The sequence below is a fragment of the Pseudocercospora fijiensis genome, assembly GCF_000340215.1.
Source record: "Pseudocercospora fijiensis CIRAD86 unplaced genomic scaffold MYCFIscaffold_7, whole genome shotgun sequence".
In the NCBI taxonomy this organism is placed as follows: domain Eukaryota; kingdom Fungi; phylum Ascomycota; class Dothideomycetes; order Mycosphaerellales; family Mycosphaerellaceae; genus Pseudocercospora; species Pseudocercospora fijiensis.
Genome location: NW_006921538.1, coordinates 2,785,143 through 2,801,308, shown reverse-complemented (window position 1 = coordinate 2,801,308; position 16,166 = coordinate 2,785,143). Strand labels below are relative to the sequence as shown.

The following is a 16,166-nucleotide window of genomic DNA, read 5'->3' as shown; positions in this document are numbered from 1 at the left end:
TTCAGGAGTACACACCTTGACTGTCAAACTTGCATGCGCCTGGCGCTCTGCGATCCAAGGATCTCTACATGCTCGGGCGCTTGCAGATGCTCTCCACTATCGAAGATACTCGGCTAGCCGACATCCTACGGTATCGCACGGTATGAGTATTGAGTGTAATGATGTGAAACTCTTCAAAGCAGTGAAAGCACATTGAAGCTCCTTCCTTACTTAGCAACGGCAAGCATCCGGGATTCCGGATCAGGGCAAGCTCAGCTACAATAACCAAAAATGAAAGCCATCGCGAATCGTGAATGATCACCTCGGCTAACGACATGAATTGGGACAAGTTGGACAACGACTGACAAGTTGCGTGGCACAGTGCAGTGATTCCCTGCGCTCGTGCCCGCTCGAGTAAGTACCAGTAATACATGTCTTGCAGCTTATGCAGGAACGTACAGTTCAGTCACAGTTATTCAAACAAGTGCCGATCTTGTTCCAAAGTCATTCTCAACGACAGCATACCTGCATAATAATGTGTAGAGATGGCTCGGAGGCCAATCAAGGACGGCAATTACAAGCCGTTTTCGGCGTTGAATCCGTTTCTTCACTCCTCCACCTCCACAAAACGCTATTCAACCATGTTGACCACGGTTTAAATGGTGCCGAGCTTCTTCCTATCTGGCATCAAACATCACTACTCATTTGTAATCGCAACGGCAGCTCGTATAAGGCAGATGATTTTTTCAAGAAGGCAGGTCTCAGCTCGCTTATACAGTATGCTTTGGGGATCTGGAACAAGCACTGTCAATAATTTGCTAGTCAACGAATTGATTGCTAGGCGGTATCAACGCAAATGAATGCGTCGAGAATGCCCCGAGCTCCAGTCGACTATTAATACTGAATCAACACTGAGTAAGGGTTTGGGGTTTCCATCATTGAATAGTGTAGTAGATCAATGTTTCGATTTCGTGTCGAGAGATGTTGTAGTATCGGAGTGCGCAGGCCACGATTTGTTTGCAGAATTCGGCGTTGGAAGAGATCTTGTTGCGGGCCTCTTGGAAGTTATGAGATTAGGTGATTGTTGAGGACAGGAGCTGAGAGGCTGTGAGCTGTGCATGAAAGGAGGTTTCAGGCGGTGATCTTTGACGTTTTTGTGCTTCTTGGGGACGTCGGGTGTTTGTACAGGTCCTCGAGTCTGGTTATTTCGGCGCCGAAGATGATTTCGTAGCGATCGAAACCGTGGAGTGCTTCACAATCAAGTCATTTGAGGAGTCGAACTCGCTCGAGCTCATGTCCTCCTGAAGGGTGGCATGTTGGACGTGAGATCGTAGCTAATAGATGCGTATCAGAGCTATTTCTTCGCTCATCATTCGAGCTACCATAAATCTTTCTGGTCAGTGCAATAAAGAGCAGAGCATAGCAGACAGCTCGATACAGCAACCAGGTTGACAGCATTCAAGAAGTGGTTGACAAGATAGTCACAATAATACTACCTGTCCTTGCATTGAGAGCGAAATAATCAGCCTTTATCGATAGCAGGCACCTATCACCTTGTTCGTATCGGAGGCTGAACTGTGCTGTGGTCTACGCAGCCGTGACTGGCGAACATAGTCAGCTCTTGGCAGTGCCTTTTAAGCTCGACATCGGGATGAAGGACAGAGCGGTTGAGCGGATATATTGTGAGAATAATGTATGGCCACCGAGCCCGGAAAGCGAAGTTGGGCACTCACTGCTCCACAAAAGTTTCTCGACTTAGAGGCCAGAAGCCCCGGATTCTGTTTGTGGCTTTATGCACCCCCGACTTGGTACCACGGAAACAGTAGCCAACGCTGGACAGTGAACGGAAAAGTCTCTTGCTTCTCATTGCTCGAAAAAGTAGAGCTGTAAGGTATTAGACGCCATTTCATCCTAGTTGAACTCTGCCAGTCGTAAGCAGATGTTCATTTCCTAGCTATAATTGGATCGTCATTGCGGGTACATCGGGCATCGCACCGTCTGGCGAGTGCTTAGCAAGGTAGCCGAATGCCTACTTTAGGTATACACCCTTTGCAAAGGTTTCGGTGGTATCATTATACCCTGTTGATGGATCTCCGAGCCCTGCGACTGCTGCTTTTTCCGATAGGAGAGGTCCGAGAGGACCGAGAGGCAGATTATGCCTGTATTAGGTTATAATCTACCACTCGGGCGGCGGACGCTACAATTCGGTTCTTGAAAGAGCCACAGAGGGTGTATGCGACCTGACATCCGTTCGCTCCGAGGAATGCTATTCCCTGCTCGAAGCCGCGCTGCCATTGAATTTCCAAGCGGAGCACAGCATAGCAGCAGATGCCATGAAAGTTGGCATTGGGGCCAGAAAGGTAGGTGTGGAGGACCAAGGCAGATGGCGGGCAGTTGGTGTTACCCCATGGCACACTCAAAGCATCGTGGGCCCAACGTTTCAGCCTCCTTGCCTTGGAGGGTGAAGGGATGGCGAAGAGCTCTCGGCTCGCACAGTCGCGAAATGGCGACATTGCGAGGGATTGCTTCCAAGGACGAAGGAGGGCGGATGTGTGTGCCGCGACGATGCGCGTGAAGCGATAGCGATGGCGATGGCGATGGCCGACAAAGGAGGTGCCATGGATAGCGAACCATGAGTACCAAAGTGTATCAGATGCTCACAGGTACGACATGGCTGATGGCTGGCTGGATAAGATAAGATGTTGCCGCTGAAGGACATGAGCATCAGCATGTGCCGAAATGTCATAACAACAGTCAGATTTGTGGGTTGATGGTCGGGTAGGGTAGGCAAAGAAGCATCGTTCATCAATCATCGTTCATGGATTGTTGCACAGCCAGCTTTTTTTGTGCGGTTTCGCTTCCTTGCACGTCCGCGCCCCCGGGTTGATTCGGCGCTAGCCGCTCTGGACTCTAGACCGCCAACCGCTGAAGTTTGAACCCTGGTACATCGCCGAATTCACGAACCTCCTGGCGCTGCCCAGTGACGACGACGAACGTCCCTCTCACACTACTACTGCCCATTAGATCCCACACCACTTTCTTAACATATTACCTACTGACGCATATCTGCACCCTCCGCTCCGCCCACCGCCGCCGCCGCCTTCGGTCTGCCGATGGTTCTGTCCATGGCATCATGCCTCCGCCCGGTCGAGGACTGTCAACAAAAGAGATAGTCGTCAGCCTCCTGCTCCTCGCTGGCACCGCGGCCCTGCAGAAGCCCGCCCAGCAACACTACCCTCCCCCCGACCCGCACTCCATCGCCCAGCAGGGTGATGAGCGTGCCGATGCTGCTCACGTCGAGCCACAATGGCGCGCTCAGCCAACAGACCCGTCGCTGCAGCACCATCTCACTGGCCAGCGGGGTCACCGCGACACCAACACCAACGCCAACGCCAACGTCATCGAGCACGAAGGCCACCAAGACAACGTAAATCACAACAACAATGACAGAACACCAAAAGCGCGAAGGACACCCTATGTCAATGAGCGCGCCCTTGCGACTGTGTCTCCGGCCGAGTCTGACCCGGCTGTTCGAGCACCTCCTGCCCAATGGTCTGCCTCCAGCAATGGCGGTGACCTTACCTCGCGACAACTTCCGGCGCGGTCTTTGCAGGATTGGCAAGTCGAGGAGATGATTCTCCTGGCGACGGTTGACGGGAAGCTCCACGCACGAGACCGCCGGACTGGCGCTCACCGGTGGACGGTCGAAAATACCCACGACATGGTGGAAAACATCAACCACCCACACAACAAGACCCTCAACCCTGATGGCAGTGCACAAGAAACACCCATGTTCATTGTTGAGCCAAGTCAGGACGGAGCAATTTACATTCTTGCTCCAGAGCATGGCCTCACTAGGCTTGAGAGCCCAGCTGGTGCCATTACAGTCAAAACACTGGCTGAGATGTCTCCCTACGCCGCAGAAGACTCCAATGTGGTCTACACTGCAGAGAAACGGAATCGTCTCTACACCATCAACGCACAGAATGGCCAGGTCGAGAAGACCTTCACCTCCACAGGCTCCATCCCTGGCGAGGATTCAAGCTGCCGCCGTGTAGACCCCCTTGGTGGTCTCGCAGACGACAACGAGTTGGAAACGCTCGGCTACATCACGCTCGGCCAAACTGAGTACACTATTGGCATTCAAAACCGGATGACCGGCGAGCCCATCAGCACCATTAGGTTCTTCGAATGGTCCACAAACAATAGAGATCAAGATCTCCGCAACAGCTACTCGAGCACACTCGACCGGAGGAACTTGTACTCTACATGGGACGGCCACTTCTACAGTCTGCGCGATGATCCTGAAAATCCTAAGGCTGAGTTCTGGGGGAAACTGAACGCACCTATCGCCAGAGTCTACGATCTCATTCGACCAGTTAATGTACGCTCGGGACCAGCTGACCTGGTTGCATTGCAGCAGCCTCTTGGCCGCATCCCTCCAGGCGCTGCGGGTGTCGATGCCGTCTACGTCAACCGAACTGAGAAGAGTAATTGGTACGCACTGTCAGAGCGACACTATCCCACCGTCACAGACAAGGCACGGCCTGTCGAATTCCTCGATCGCGCCAAGTTTGCGAATTTAGACGTTGCTGGCGTTTACAATTCGCCTACTAGAGTGCTGGGACCACGCGCAATCGACGGAGGCGGATCTTACACCATTGACGCGCCGCCATCATCTGGAGACGGAGCAATCTCTCGAGGACCGGCTGACCAGTGGCCAAATCAATATCCGACTTTACCATCTGCGCAGCGACAGAACGGGTACCTAAGTGTTCAATACTTGGTAAGTATCTCTACTAATTTACGCCTTGATGGTGATCCGGTACATCGCAGGCTAACTTCGGTCCCCCTCCAGATCCTTGCTTTCATTACTCTGCTATGCGTTGGCGCGGGACCCTACGCTGTGAGGAACCTTGATTCACTTCGCAACTTGATGCCTGAATCTGCCACGAAAGAGATAGCCGTACCTATTTCTGTACCGCTCCAAATTCAGGTTGATATTCCCCCACATGCTCGAACTGAGGCTGTTCCTGGACCCACCACCCCGCTCGTTCGTGAAGGCGAGCCAGCGGAGGAGATTATCTTCCCACACGAGTCTCCCGCGACGAATGGCACTGCAACGCCCAAGGTCCACTTCGCCGCGGACGGTGTTGTGCAAGCCGGAGACGAGTCCCCAGAAGGAGAAGATCAAAAGGGCGAGCCAAAGAAGAAGAAAGCCACGCGTGGTCGGCGAGGCGGACGAAAGCAGAAGGAGAAGGAAGCCGCCCAAGCAGAGGCAAGAGCTCGGAAGAATGGCAGTGACACATCTCAAGCACAATCCATTAGTGTTGCAGCGTCAGAGAGCACGTTAGCATCTGATTCCATCCAGATCAACAGCCTCATTGTCCATCTCGACAAGGTCATTGGCAATGGCAGCGGCGGTACAACTGTGTACGAAGGCATGTTCGAGAACCGCCGTGTCGCCGTGAAGCGGATGCTGAGTCAGTACTGCGAATTGGCATCTCAAGAGGTGTCATTCCTGCAGCAAAGCGACGATCACGACAATGTGATTCGGTACTTCTGCCAACAAAAGGACAACCACTTCTTGTACCTTGCTGTCGAGCTCTGCCAAGCTAGCCTTTTTGAGGTTTGGGAAGTGGACAAACCAAAGTCGGAGAAGGCACTGATTCCGAGCGACGAAAGACGGCTTCAGCTTTCAGCATTGAAGCTTGCAATCCAGCAGGACATGGCCCGCACACTCAAGCAACTCGCACAAGGCTTGAATCATCTCCACAACCTGCGTATCATCCATCGAGATATCAAGCCGCAGAATATCCTCGTGGCTTACCCGAGAAAGACGCAACCTGTGGGAACCACCCGCGTAGTCATTTCAGATTTTGGCCTGGGAAAGAATCTACCCGAAGGCATGAGCACGATCAACGACCTCACCGGTAATGCCGGAACCTTTGGATGGAAGGCGCCAGAGCTGATTACCCAGCCTTGTGACGTGGAAAGCAATCACAGCAAGGGCGCTTCGACGAACGGCAGTGACGGTGGCAGCGGCACCGGCGGTGGCGTCAGCGGTCTCAAGCGTGCTGCGGATATTTTCTCATTAGGATGTCTGTTCTTCTGGGTCTTGACTGACGGCGCGCATCCCTTCGAGGACGAATCCATGTTCCCAGCAGTGCGCGAGCTTAATGTCAAGAAAGACAAGAAGAACATGGAGCCTCTGGAGCGCTGGTCTGACGCTTATGAGCCCCTGCAGCTGATTGGTTCAATGTTGGCGAATGAACCTGCGAACCGCCCCACTGCCCACGAGGTGCTCAATCATCCTTACTTCTGGGAAGCAGAGGACCGCTTGTCATTCCTGTGCGATTGCTCGGATCACTTTGAGCGCGAGCAGCGCGGTACGTGGGAAGACAACTACATCGGAGACTCGCCTCACCTTCAATTGCTCGAAAGTCGCATCTTCGAGATTGTTGGCCCAAATGCAGACTTCTTGTCCAAGTTGGACAAGGTGTTTGTCGACACCCTTGGTAAGCAGAGGAAGTACAGCGGCAACCGCGTGCTCGACCTCTTGAGAGCGCTCAGGAACAAGAAGAATCATTACGAGGACATGCCGGAACACGTGAAGAAGCTCGTTGGTCCGCTAGCTGCTGGGTACCTGGCGTACTGGACTCACAAATTCCCTCGCCTGTTGATGGCGTGCTACGAGGTGGTTCGTGAGGCAAACTTAGAGGGTAGCGACCGCTTCAAGAGATATCTCGAGCTCTAGGATAGCATCTTCAACATAATTGGCGGCGATCTAAATTTCATCTTTCTTGCGCGCATTTCGTCGTTCCAGCTTAATTTCAGCCTTGAGCAGGCCACCCTGATTCCAGCTCAAGACAATAGGCCCAGCTACTTATAGATCAACATCTCCTCATCAATGCTTGTACGCTCGGACTGCCACACAGATTTTTTGCCTTGCCTTGCGCTCGCAATGCGTCAACCGCTATCCAGACCAAGTCGGTGCCGCCGCCACTTTCGGCTTGCGGTGACACCGGTGAGAGACTTGGTCGAGCAAGTGAGGCTTCGCTTTCTGGTTAACACCAGAAGATGCACTTGACAGGTCGCTCTCATTGGCCACTTGACGCTTTACAGACTTCACTTTTCGCTTTACAGACTTCACTTGAGGTCTCAGTGGCTCTTCGACACATGCAGCATCAGCGCAGGGATATGTTTACCAGAAGCACTCTCAAGCTCTTTCTTTCTCATACAACAGCACATCAACCACCGCACATCAACCACCACACATCAACCACCACACATCAACCACCGCACATCAACATCTCCCACCAATCGCCCTCGCATATCAGCATTGCAACAATGTCTTCGGAAGATGATCCCCCTCCTTTGAAACGCTCTCCCAGTCCACCATTTGAGCCTCCCAATGACACATCATCTGGTGACAACGGCGCAAAGCGACTGAAGCTTACCAACGACGACAACACCAACGACGACAACGCCTCAAACGATGTTGGACAATTTGATGCAGCCAGCCTTCCTCAGCCCAGCATGGACCGGAAAGAACCTCCGTTTGATGTTCGCGGTCCGCATCCGACTCCAGAATGCAGCCGCGATCACAACGTTGGAGGTCACAGCGATGAAAGCGCTGCTCATGTCGTGCCAGAAGCGACGATGACCCCTTTGGTAACCGAGCTGGTGTTCGACAAGCGGCGCCCTCGACTCGCAGCTTATCATCCCTTGATCGAGGTTGTTGAGATGGAAGTGCCAAAAGCATGCATCGGCTTTCTTCGACTATACCAATTGCGGAAGCAGGAGGGTTACAGCAACGACGCCCTGGACATTGTCTACGAAAAGATATCTGAGTCGTGCACACCTAAGCAGAGGTATCCCAAAACGAAGCCAGTCGTCTTCATTGGAGTCATGGGCGCTGGGAAGTCTCAGCTGGTCAGCGCTTTGCTAGGCATACCTGACATTGCTGTGACCAGCGCATCCGAGCGAGGAACAAATATCGTGCACGAGTTCGTTGGCCTCAAGAAAGGTCAAGAAACGCTTTTCGTCGTCGAGGCCTTGTACTATCCTTTGGACACGATCAAGAAGCGCACCATGAAGCTTTGTCGCGCTGTATTTGACTTGTTCGACTTGGAAAAGCAACAGGAGACCGATCCGGACTCCGTGGAGGAAGACGATCTAAACGAGCTCAACGACTGCTTCCTCGACGCCATCAATGTCCTCCACACCATACTCTGCGACCATGAGGACGATGACTTTGCTACAAAAGATGCGTTCAGTGATTGGATGAAGCATCAATGGGCGAATAGCAGTCTCTCGGAAACAGTGGATAAGCTCATGGGTCTTACGTCTGCTCATATGGCTGATCGAGGTGTCGAGAACGAGATTGAAATGGAAGGCGCTTCCTCGGTCGCGCAGCTGAAGGAAATCTACGAAGGATTGTCCAGGCCGCCAAAGTCTCTCACTGGACGACATCCATGGCCACTGATTCGCACATTACAAGTCCATCTCGACAATGACTTTCTTAATCAGGGTGTCATCGTCACCGACACACCTGGGCTTGATGACACCAACCAGACAGTTGTCGATGCAACGAAGAACTATGTCCACAGGGCTGGGACTGTGCTGGTCGTCGCGCCAAATTCGCGCTGTGCACAGAGCAGCGATATTAGAGACCATCTGCGACTTGCCAATAGCGCAGGAAAGATAAGAAACACCCAGCTTGTATTGACAAAGATCGATGTGCAGGGTGGAGCTACCAACAACGCGAACCTCCCGGCGGCCTCACGAGACGCTGTTCGCAAGACTGAGGAGAACATTCGCCACCTTCAACAGCGCCGAGACACCCTTGTAGAAGAGAAAGCTCGCATCTATGCACTGGACGGCATCAACACCGAGCAGAAGGATCATCTGCGCGCCATCGACCAGGAGCTCGAAACAATACCCGTTGTCATTCAGAAGGACACGAACATGCTCTACCAGCACCAAGTCCTTGGTCGAAATGCAAACACTCATGAGGATATGCGCGGAAAGCTGCGAGAAATCACCAGATCGAAGAATGCTCCTGATCTGAAGACACATTTTACGTGCTCAACAGATTACGAGAAACTTCAGCACGGCACACCCATGGGAGGAGTTCCACCAAAATTCGACGTAGACGGTACAGGTCTTCCTGAACTCATCGAGCTGCTCTACCGTGAACCGGCGGTAGCGAGAATCGATACTCTCTCCAACATCGTGCAGCGCAAGCTGCCTAGACTCTTCGAGAACATCATCAGTATCACCAGCAAGACTTCCTTCGAACGCCACCACGAGATTCGCAATTCAATCAAGTCTACTCTTGAAAATCAGTGCAAGGCGATCCACGATCTGCTGAAGGGCCAGTTGAAGGGTTCCTTTCCCGAGAACATTGGACGACGCTTCGACGTGCATCAAAACAGCACCTGGCCCATTGCTGCCAAGCCTATCGTCAAGAAGTGGGAGACTTTCCCAGGAGGAACATTTCGGGCATATTGTCGTCGACACGGCCACTGGAAGCCTGGGCGAAATCAACCCGCGACATCGTGGAACCAAGAGATCCAGAGCGTCTTCTCCGAAGAGCTTCAAAAGGGATTCGATGGCTTCGTAGACGACATCAAGACTTTGCAGAGGAATATGCAGGTCAACATCATCGACATGATCTTTGCTCCACTGCGCGAAACTCTGAATGACAAAGCTTTCCATTCAGCTTCCAACAGTGCGGGCTTCCTCAAGGCTGTGGAAGATGGCAAAGACGACTTGCTCTGGGCTCTCAAGTCGGCTTTCGAGCGTCTCATAAGAGCTGTTCACCAAGTGCGCACCGATACCATCAATGATGACGACGACAACTCTGCCGTGGGAGGAGAGATGCTACAGACATACGACGAGTGCGCGAAATTGCAGGCCAAGGACTTCCCCAAGCGCAGCAAGCAGAGCGGTGGCAGAGCTGCGAAAGTGAAAGGTCGAAATGGCAAGGCAGTCTCGGGTCCTCACGCAGAACGCATGAGACGCATTCGAGCGCTTGTGACTGATACGGGCCCGGAAAACGTTTTCTGCGCCGTGGGCTCTGCCGTCAGTCATTCGTGCGAGAATGTCATCATTCCGGAGTGGTTGGAGAACGTCGAGGCGAGGCTGAAGCAGACTGTGCAGGCCATCATGAAAGACTTTGATGATCGGTATCAGGTTCCGGAGGCCAACCGGGGCGAGAACGACGGAGCCATCGAGGCAGAATTCCGTGAAGAGGCACTGAAGGCTCTGGAATACTTCTATGGCCCGGGTAAGATGATGCTGGACGAGGCGAAGAAGTGGGAGCAGGAGGGTCAGGGTTGTTGATTTGTTTTTCTCGAGGATGATGGCGCTGGTCGCCAAGTTCGACACCACAAGTAGTCAGGTCAGAGCTAGAATGCAGAGTGCTCTCTTTGCGTGACCAGAGTTCCCATTCGAGACAGTGACCACCAACCAACCGCGATGGGTCGTGAAACGTCATCGATATTCGTTCGTTCACGACAAGTCTCGTCGGCGGTCGGCTTGTCGTCATGCAGGAACATGTGTGAAGAAGCCAAGTCACGCGTGGAGTGATCTGCCGCGACACGACGAAATTGTGCTGCACGCGCTTTAATGTCGCATGGTCGCGCCCCTGATTCTCGAGTGTGCGTGGGAGAAGTAGTGGTCGGCGGCGGCGGCGGCGGCGGCGGTTGCCTGTCGCAGGATGCAGCGAGTGAAGTTGAAGCCTGGCCGTGGCGACTACATCTTGCAGATATCGTAGAGTAAATCGATGTTATATCAATAATGATGATGAACAGTGTGAAGATGAGTTGAAGTGTCGTCGCACAAAGATCACCATCGACTGTCGTCGCCCCAACAACGAATTTTGGCTCAAATAAGAAGCGTTCCGAGACCCTGTCGCGTAAATTTCAAAATAGCTTTCTGTCTAGCACCGAGGATCACATGAAACGCGAACGAACAACGACCACGACCACGACCACCACCGCGTGAGCTCGCCTCCTGACTGGCATATCCATACTATACCCCTCCTCATATAAGCGCTCCTTCACACGCTGTCGCCCACCATGGTCAGCTTTCAATGCGAAGGTATGTTGTCCGTCCCTTCCACACCCTTTTTCTCTCCTGCTAATACAGTGGTATAGGCTGCGGCGACGTGCTCACAAAGAAGAAGCTCAGCCAACACTACAACCAGTGTTGGGCCCCGGTATCGTGCATCGATTGCATGACCACCTTCCCTAACGGTTCTTTCCAAGCGCATACTTCTTGCATGACTGAGTCGGAGAAGTACTACGGCCAGTACCATCGACCTGAGAAGGAGAATAGGAAGAGTAACAAAGCTGAGAAGAGGAAGTCTATGTCGCGGGCAATGGTGCCGAAAGCATATGTTGAGGATGCTGTGGAGGGGGACGATATGAATGCTGTGGCGGTCATCGATGTTCCTCCGAGAGCACCCACGCCACCACAACCTGCTGCAGAGCTGGAGAATGTCAATGTGTTTGACTTTCTGGTGCAAGATGCGACTCCGAAGGCAGCGCAGCTTGGTGCGCCGGATGAGAGGAAGATGTTGGAACAGGCTACTCCTTATGCTGTGGCCGACTCGCACTTGTCAAATGGTGAAGGATCCTCGTATCTGTCTCGCGGATACTCATATGGCAATGCGCCTCTACAGCCGAGTTTCGAACGCTATGACTCGTCCCACAATCTGAGCCACCCGCAAAAGTCGTTCGTAACGCCTGCACCGAAAGAGCAGAAGAAGGACAAGAAGGAGAAGCGAGGGACAGAGAAGAGCGACAAAAAGCGGAAACGCAATGTGGAGGATCTCGACTTGTCAAGCGTAAAGCGACCCGTGTCACGAGATCAGCCAATGCTCGATGCTCCCTCGACTGGCGCGAGAGTTCTACATTCTGGGTTGACTGGTGGTCTTGGACGACTCGTGACAGACAGCGAATTCTACGAAGATCGCATCGATGCTGGACCCACACCGATTAGCCCTTCGAAACGCAGCAAAAGAGACAAGGATCTGCTTTCTGTTTCTGAGCCGAAAGAGAGGGAATCGAAGAAGGATCGTAGAAAATCCTCGTACGTATCGTATTCCACAAGCACGACCTCAAGAGATGGCGAGCGCGAGCGCGAGCGCGACCGGGACCGGGAGCGTCGCGCACGTAGTCGCAGTCCCGAACGCGAACGCGAACGCGCACGAAGACACCATCGCCGCAGCCACCGCGAAGATTCCTTCTCATCCGAAGACCGCGCTCGAGCTAGCAGAAAGAGTCGTCAAGCAGCAATTGAGTACGAGCGGCCCATGTCCGTCCAAGCGACTGCACGCAACCAAATTGTGGCATATAGTCAGTCTCGAGCCGAGCTGTTTTTGAGTCTTGTCACCAAGGGTCCCGAAAGCCAGCATGGTCTTTCGATCAACAAGGTCTTGAAGAGATATCACCGGGAACGCGACGTCAGGGGTGAGAGGGAGAAAGACGAGGAAGACAAGGCGCTGTGGAAGAGTTTGCGGTTGAGGAGGAACGAGAGGGGAGAGATTGTTGTTGTTTTGTGACGCGTACACAGCGGCGGGTTAATGATGGGTATGATATTGACTCATGGTCGGAATAGCACATCTGGTGTTGAACTTGGCAGCTTTTGCACGATGAGGGGTCTCTTGGAGATGGTTGCATTTGAATCGTAAGGTGTTCCGTTCGCTCTTCCCGTCGTTGATCTTGAGCACATCTCACTCCTTCGTACCCACCCGAGTGCAGGCCTTAGTGGCTCAGTGTGATGTCCGATCGGTCGTGTTACACGCGAAAATGACGTATGGGCGGAAGGAGCAACCTCCAGGCAACAACTGGTTTCTGAACCGTGACTTCCACGCTCGATTCACCTGCGACTGCCATCCTTTTGCATCAAATGCTCATAGTAATGTGAAGCACCCGCCGTCTGCTTCTCTACGCTCAGCTCAGTAGTCAGCGAGTGGCTCCCCAATACCAGGATCACGTGGAAACTCCGACGTTTATCCACTGGCAACCATGTTCTCCATCCTCAAGGACGGTGGCTATGGCAAGAATCGGCGAGAAGAGTCAACATCGCTCGCTGCAATCCTCGGCGTCTTCATCCCGACATTCATCATCGCCGCCATCAACGTCGTCGCCTTCCTGCTTGTGCGGAACTGCTTCCGTAAAGTCTACGCGCCACGGACTTTTCTTGGAACCATACCGGAGAAAGACAGGACACCCTCCTCCACTGCCCGTGGCACATCATGGCTTCGGGACTTTCGAAATCTGTCAGATCGCTTCGTGCTGCAGCACAATTCACTCGACGCCTACCTTTATCTGAGATTCCTCAAGTTCATCATCTACATCTGCCTTGCTGGCGCTCTTTTGACCTGGCCCATCCTCTTCCCCGTCAATGCCACGGGTGGAGGCAATGCCAGTCAACTGGACAGCATCAGTTTCAGCAACATTGCCAAGAATGACCATCTATGGGGACATACTGTCGTGGCATGGCTGTTTTTCCTCGCCATTTTGGCCGCCATTGCCGCTGAGCGTCTGCAATTGATAGGCATTCGGCAAGCATATTACCTGAACGAGACCTATGCTTCAAGGCTGTCCGCGAGAACAGTGCTGTTCATGAATGTGCCAGCAGAGGCTGCGCGTCCTGAAAGCCTCAAGAAACATTTCGGCCATCAGGCAGAGCACAGTTGGCCTGTGAAGGATTTGGGCGATCTTGAAGATTTGGTTGAGAAGAGGAATGGCGCTGCTTACAGCCTGGAAGCAGCCGAGCTGGACTACATTACCAAATATACCAAGCTGCAGAGCAAAGCTCGACCAGCCAGCAACGGCGCACATGGCGCTGCCGAGGAAGAAGCGCTTTCGCCACTTGCCAAAGCAGCCAGGCCGACTGCGAAAAGACCCATGCTCGTCGGAAGCAAAGTTGATCGCATAGATGAGGCACGCAAACATGTCGTGGATGCTGTTGAACGTCTCGAAGCTCATCGGTCAGCGCCAGGCAGAAACATACCAGCCGAGTCAGCTGTATTCGTGGCTTTCGCTAGCCAAGAGGCCGCGCACAGAGCTTTTCAGCAGATCAAGTTCCATCCTCATGTGCCACTGGAAGATCGTTTCCTTGCTGTACAGCCGAAAGAAGTATTGTGGAAGAACATTCAGATGCCAATGGCTGTCCGTGCCTCGAAGGCGTCCCTGGCTCTAGCGTTCGTGATAGCATTCACGATCTTCTTCTCGATCCCCGTCGGCCTTATCGGTACGCTTAGCAATGTCAAGGAATTGTCAGACCGAGTGAAGTGGCTGGAGTGGCTGCAAGACCTTCCTGATTGGATTCTTGGACTGCTGGTAGGCTTCGTACCACCATTCCTGACGAGCTGGTTTGTCTCGTATGTGCCCAAGCTCTTTCGCCATATCGCCAAGCTATCTGGCGAACCGACCGTGCCTCAAGCCGAGCTGAAGACTCAAGCGTGGTACATGGTATTCCAAGTCTTTCAGGTTTTCTTGGTCACCACCTTCTCGTCCGGAGCAGCCGCTGTTGCAACGAAGATCGCGAAAGATCCCAAGTCGGCTCCAGATCTTCTGGCTGAAAGCTTGCCGAAAGCCTCGAACTTCTACCTTACATACTTCATCCTTCAAGGAACAACAAGCGCGGCGTCAAACCTGCTGGACTATTCGGAGACGCTGGAGTATCTGTTCTATGAGTACTTTTGGGACAAGACTCCACGCGACAAATTCCAAACCTATGCTCAAATGCGTGGCACGCCGTGGGCAGCGTGGTATCCAAAGTTCACCAACTTCCTCATCATCGCTGTCGCATATTCATGCATTCAGCCGCTGACGCTGGGCTTTGCGGCTATCGGGCTGTACTTCTATTACCTGTCATATCGGTACAGCTTGCTATACGTCAGACAAACCAAGACTGATACCAAGGGAGAGGCCTACAAGCGCGCCTTGCAGCAGATGCCGACTGGTCTCTACCTTGCCGAACTGGCATTGATTGGCTTGTTTGGTGCTCGCAAGGCTGCTGCCCAGACGACACTCATGATTGTACTGTTGGTTCTTACCGCAGTCGGCAATCTGTTGCTGGATAGGATGCTTCGCCCGTTGGAGTTGTACCTCGGTGTGGACCAATGGTCTGAGCCAGAGCAGGAGCGCTTGCTAGCTGAGGAAGACGGCGGCGACACCACCGACGATGCAGATCTTCACGCCTCTGCTCATGGCAGACGACTTGGCTTGAAGAAGCTGCCCAATCCCATGCCAAGGTGGCTATCTGATTTCTTTGATTCCATTATCTCGGATTCGCGCGCGAAGGCTGGTAGCTGGCTCCGACCGGATCAAGGGTCAAGTGACGACTCGGTGCAATTCAGCGAAGATGACATCAAGAAAGCTTATGTTGCACCTGCCTTTACCTCGAAGACGCCGAAGTTATGGATACCGCGCGACTGTCACGGCATATCCCGACAGGAGATTGCAGCGAACGAGAGAGAAGGCATCACGACCACTGATGACGCGGCTGAGATTGACGAGCACGGAGGACTGCATTGGAATCACAATTTTGAGGAGGTACCTATCTTCTCCAAGGCCAAGGTGGTTTAAAGAAGGATCTGTAGACGCGATGATCGGCATTGATCGCTCTCATGGATAGCTCGTGACTAATGCAGTGTGATCATGGCCTTTCCAGTCGTAGTCGATTCGAAGCAACTGGGTTCACGGGTCATGCCGGATGGCCATGGTAACAATAATAAGTTCTGTTGGGCGTTGCGATAGAGTGTCCCAACGACCTGTGCGGTGCTACAAGCATGCATTCGAGGAGAGGTCCAACCGTCCAACAGGTGTCCGTCTGTGCTGCAGGCACCACCAGGGACCGACTCCTCTTGTTGTTCCTGCATCTGGCCCAGCCAACAACCAGGACCAGGGCGTATGGCCTGCCAGAGCTTCGACAGCAGGAGAAGACGATGATGTGTGCAGTGCTCACAGCGACATCGATATCGATCCGTTGCGAGCACTGATGATGGCGGCGGCGTAGCGCATGACTCTCACCGGCCTGTTCTGCGCGTTTCGGGCGACTCGAAGGACGATGTTGTCGACTCGACTCGCTTTAGAACCAACGTTCGGTCTTGGCGCGTTTCAGCGGGGATCCCCGGGCGGGCTTGCGGGTGGGCCGTGGGGAAG

General features: G+C 53.2%; 4 protein-coding genes across 4 annotated transcripts; 3 read left to right on the top strand and 1 right to left on the bottom strand.

Annotated features, from left to right (window-relative positions):
- Nucleotides 1-2,132: 2,132 nt before the first annotated feature.
- Nucleotides 2,133-2,492, bottom strand: MYCFIDRAFT_198616 (uncharacterized protein; the record flags this gene model as incomplete). The annotated part of the gene is made up of 1 exon (XM_007931137.1): nucleotides 2,133-2,492. One exon carries the CDS (start codon nucleotides 2,490-2,492, stop codon nucleotides 2,133-2,135), a length of 360 nt encoding a protein of 119 aa, XP_007929328.1.
- A 2,090-nt stretch (nucleotides 2,493-4,582) lies between these two features.
- Nucleotides 4,583-6,790, top strand: MYCFIDRAFT_204562 (uncharacterized protein). Its single transcript, XM_007931136.1, has 2 exons — nucleotides 4,583-4,765; nucleotides 4,838-6,790. Exon 2 carries the CDS (start codon nucleotides 4,916-4,918, stop codon nucleotides 6,734-6,736), a length of 1,821 nt encoding a protein of 606 aa, XP_007929327.1. The 5' UTR covers nucleotides 4,583-4,765; nucleotides 4,838-4,915; the 3' UTR covers nucleotides 6,737-6,790.
- A 4,276-nt stretch (nucleotides 6,791-11,066) lies between these two features.
- Nucleotides 11,067-12,553, top strand: MYCFIDRAFT_78107 (uncharacterized protein; the record flags this gene model as incomplete). Its single annotated transcript, XM_007930747.1, has 4 exons — nucleotides 11,067-11,088; nucleotides 11,145-11,509; nucleotides 11,672-12,090; nucleotides 12,220-12,553. The coding sequence occupies 4 exons, from the start codon at nucleotides 11,067-11,069 to the stop codon at nucleotides 12,551-12,553; spliced, it is 1,140 nt and encodes a 379-aa protein (XP_007928938.1).
- Nucleotides 12,554-13,019: 466 nt separating this feature from the next.
- Nucleotides 13,020-15,590, top strand: MYCFIDRAFT_30871 (uncharacterized protein; the record flags this gene model as incomplete). The annotated part of the gene is made up of 1 exon (XM_007930567.1): nucleotides 13,020-15,590. One exon carries the CDS (start codon nucleotides 13,020-13,022, stop codon nucleotides 15,588-15,590), a length of 2,571 nt encoding a protein of 856 aa, XP_007928758.1.
- Nucleotides 15,591-16,166: the final 576 nt, after the last annotated feature.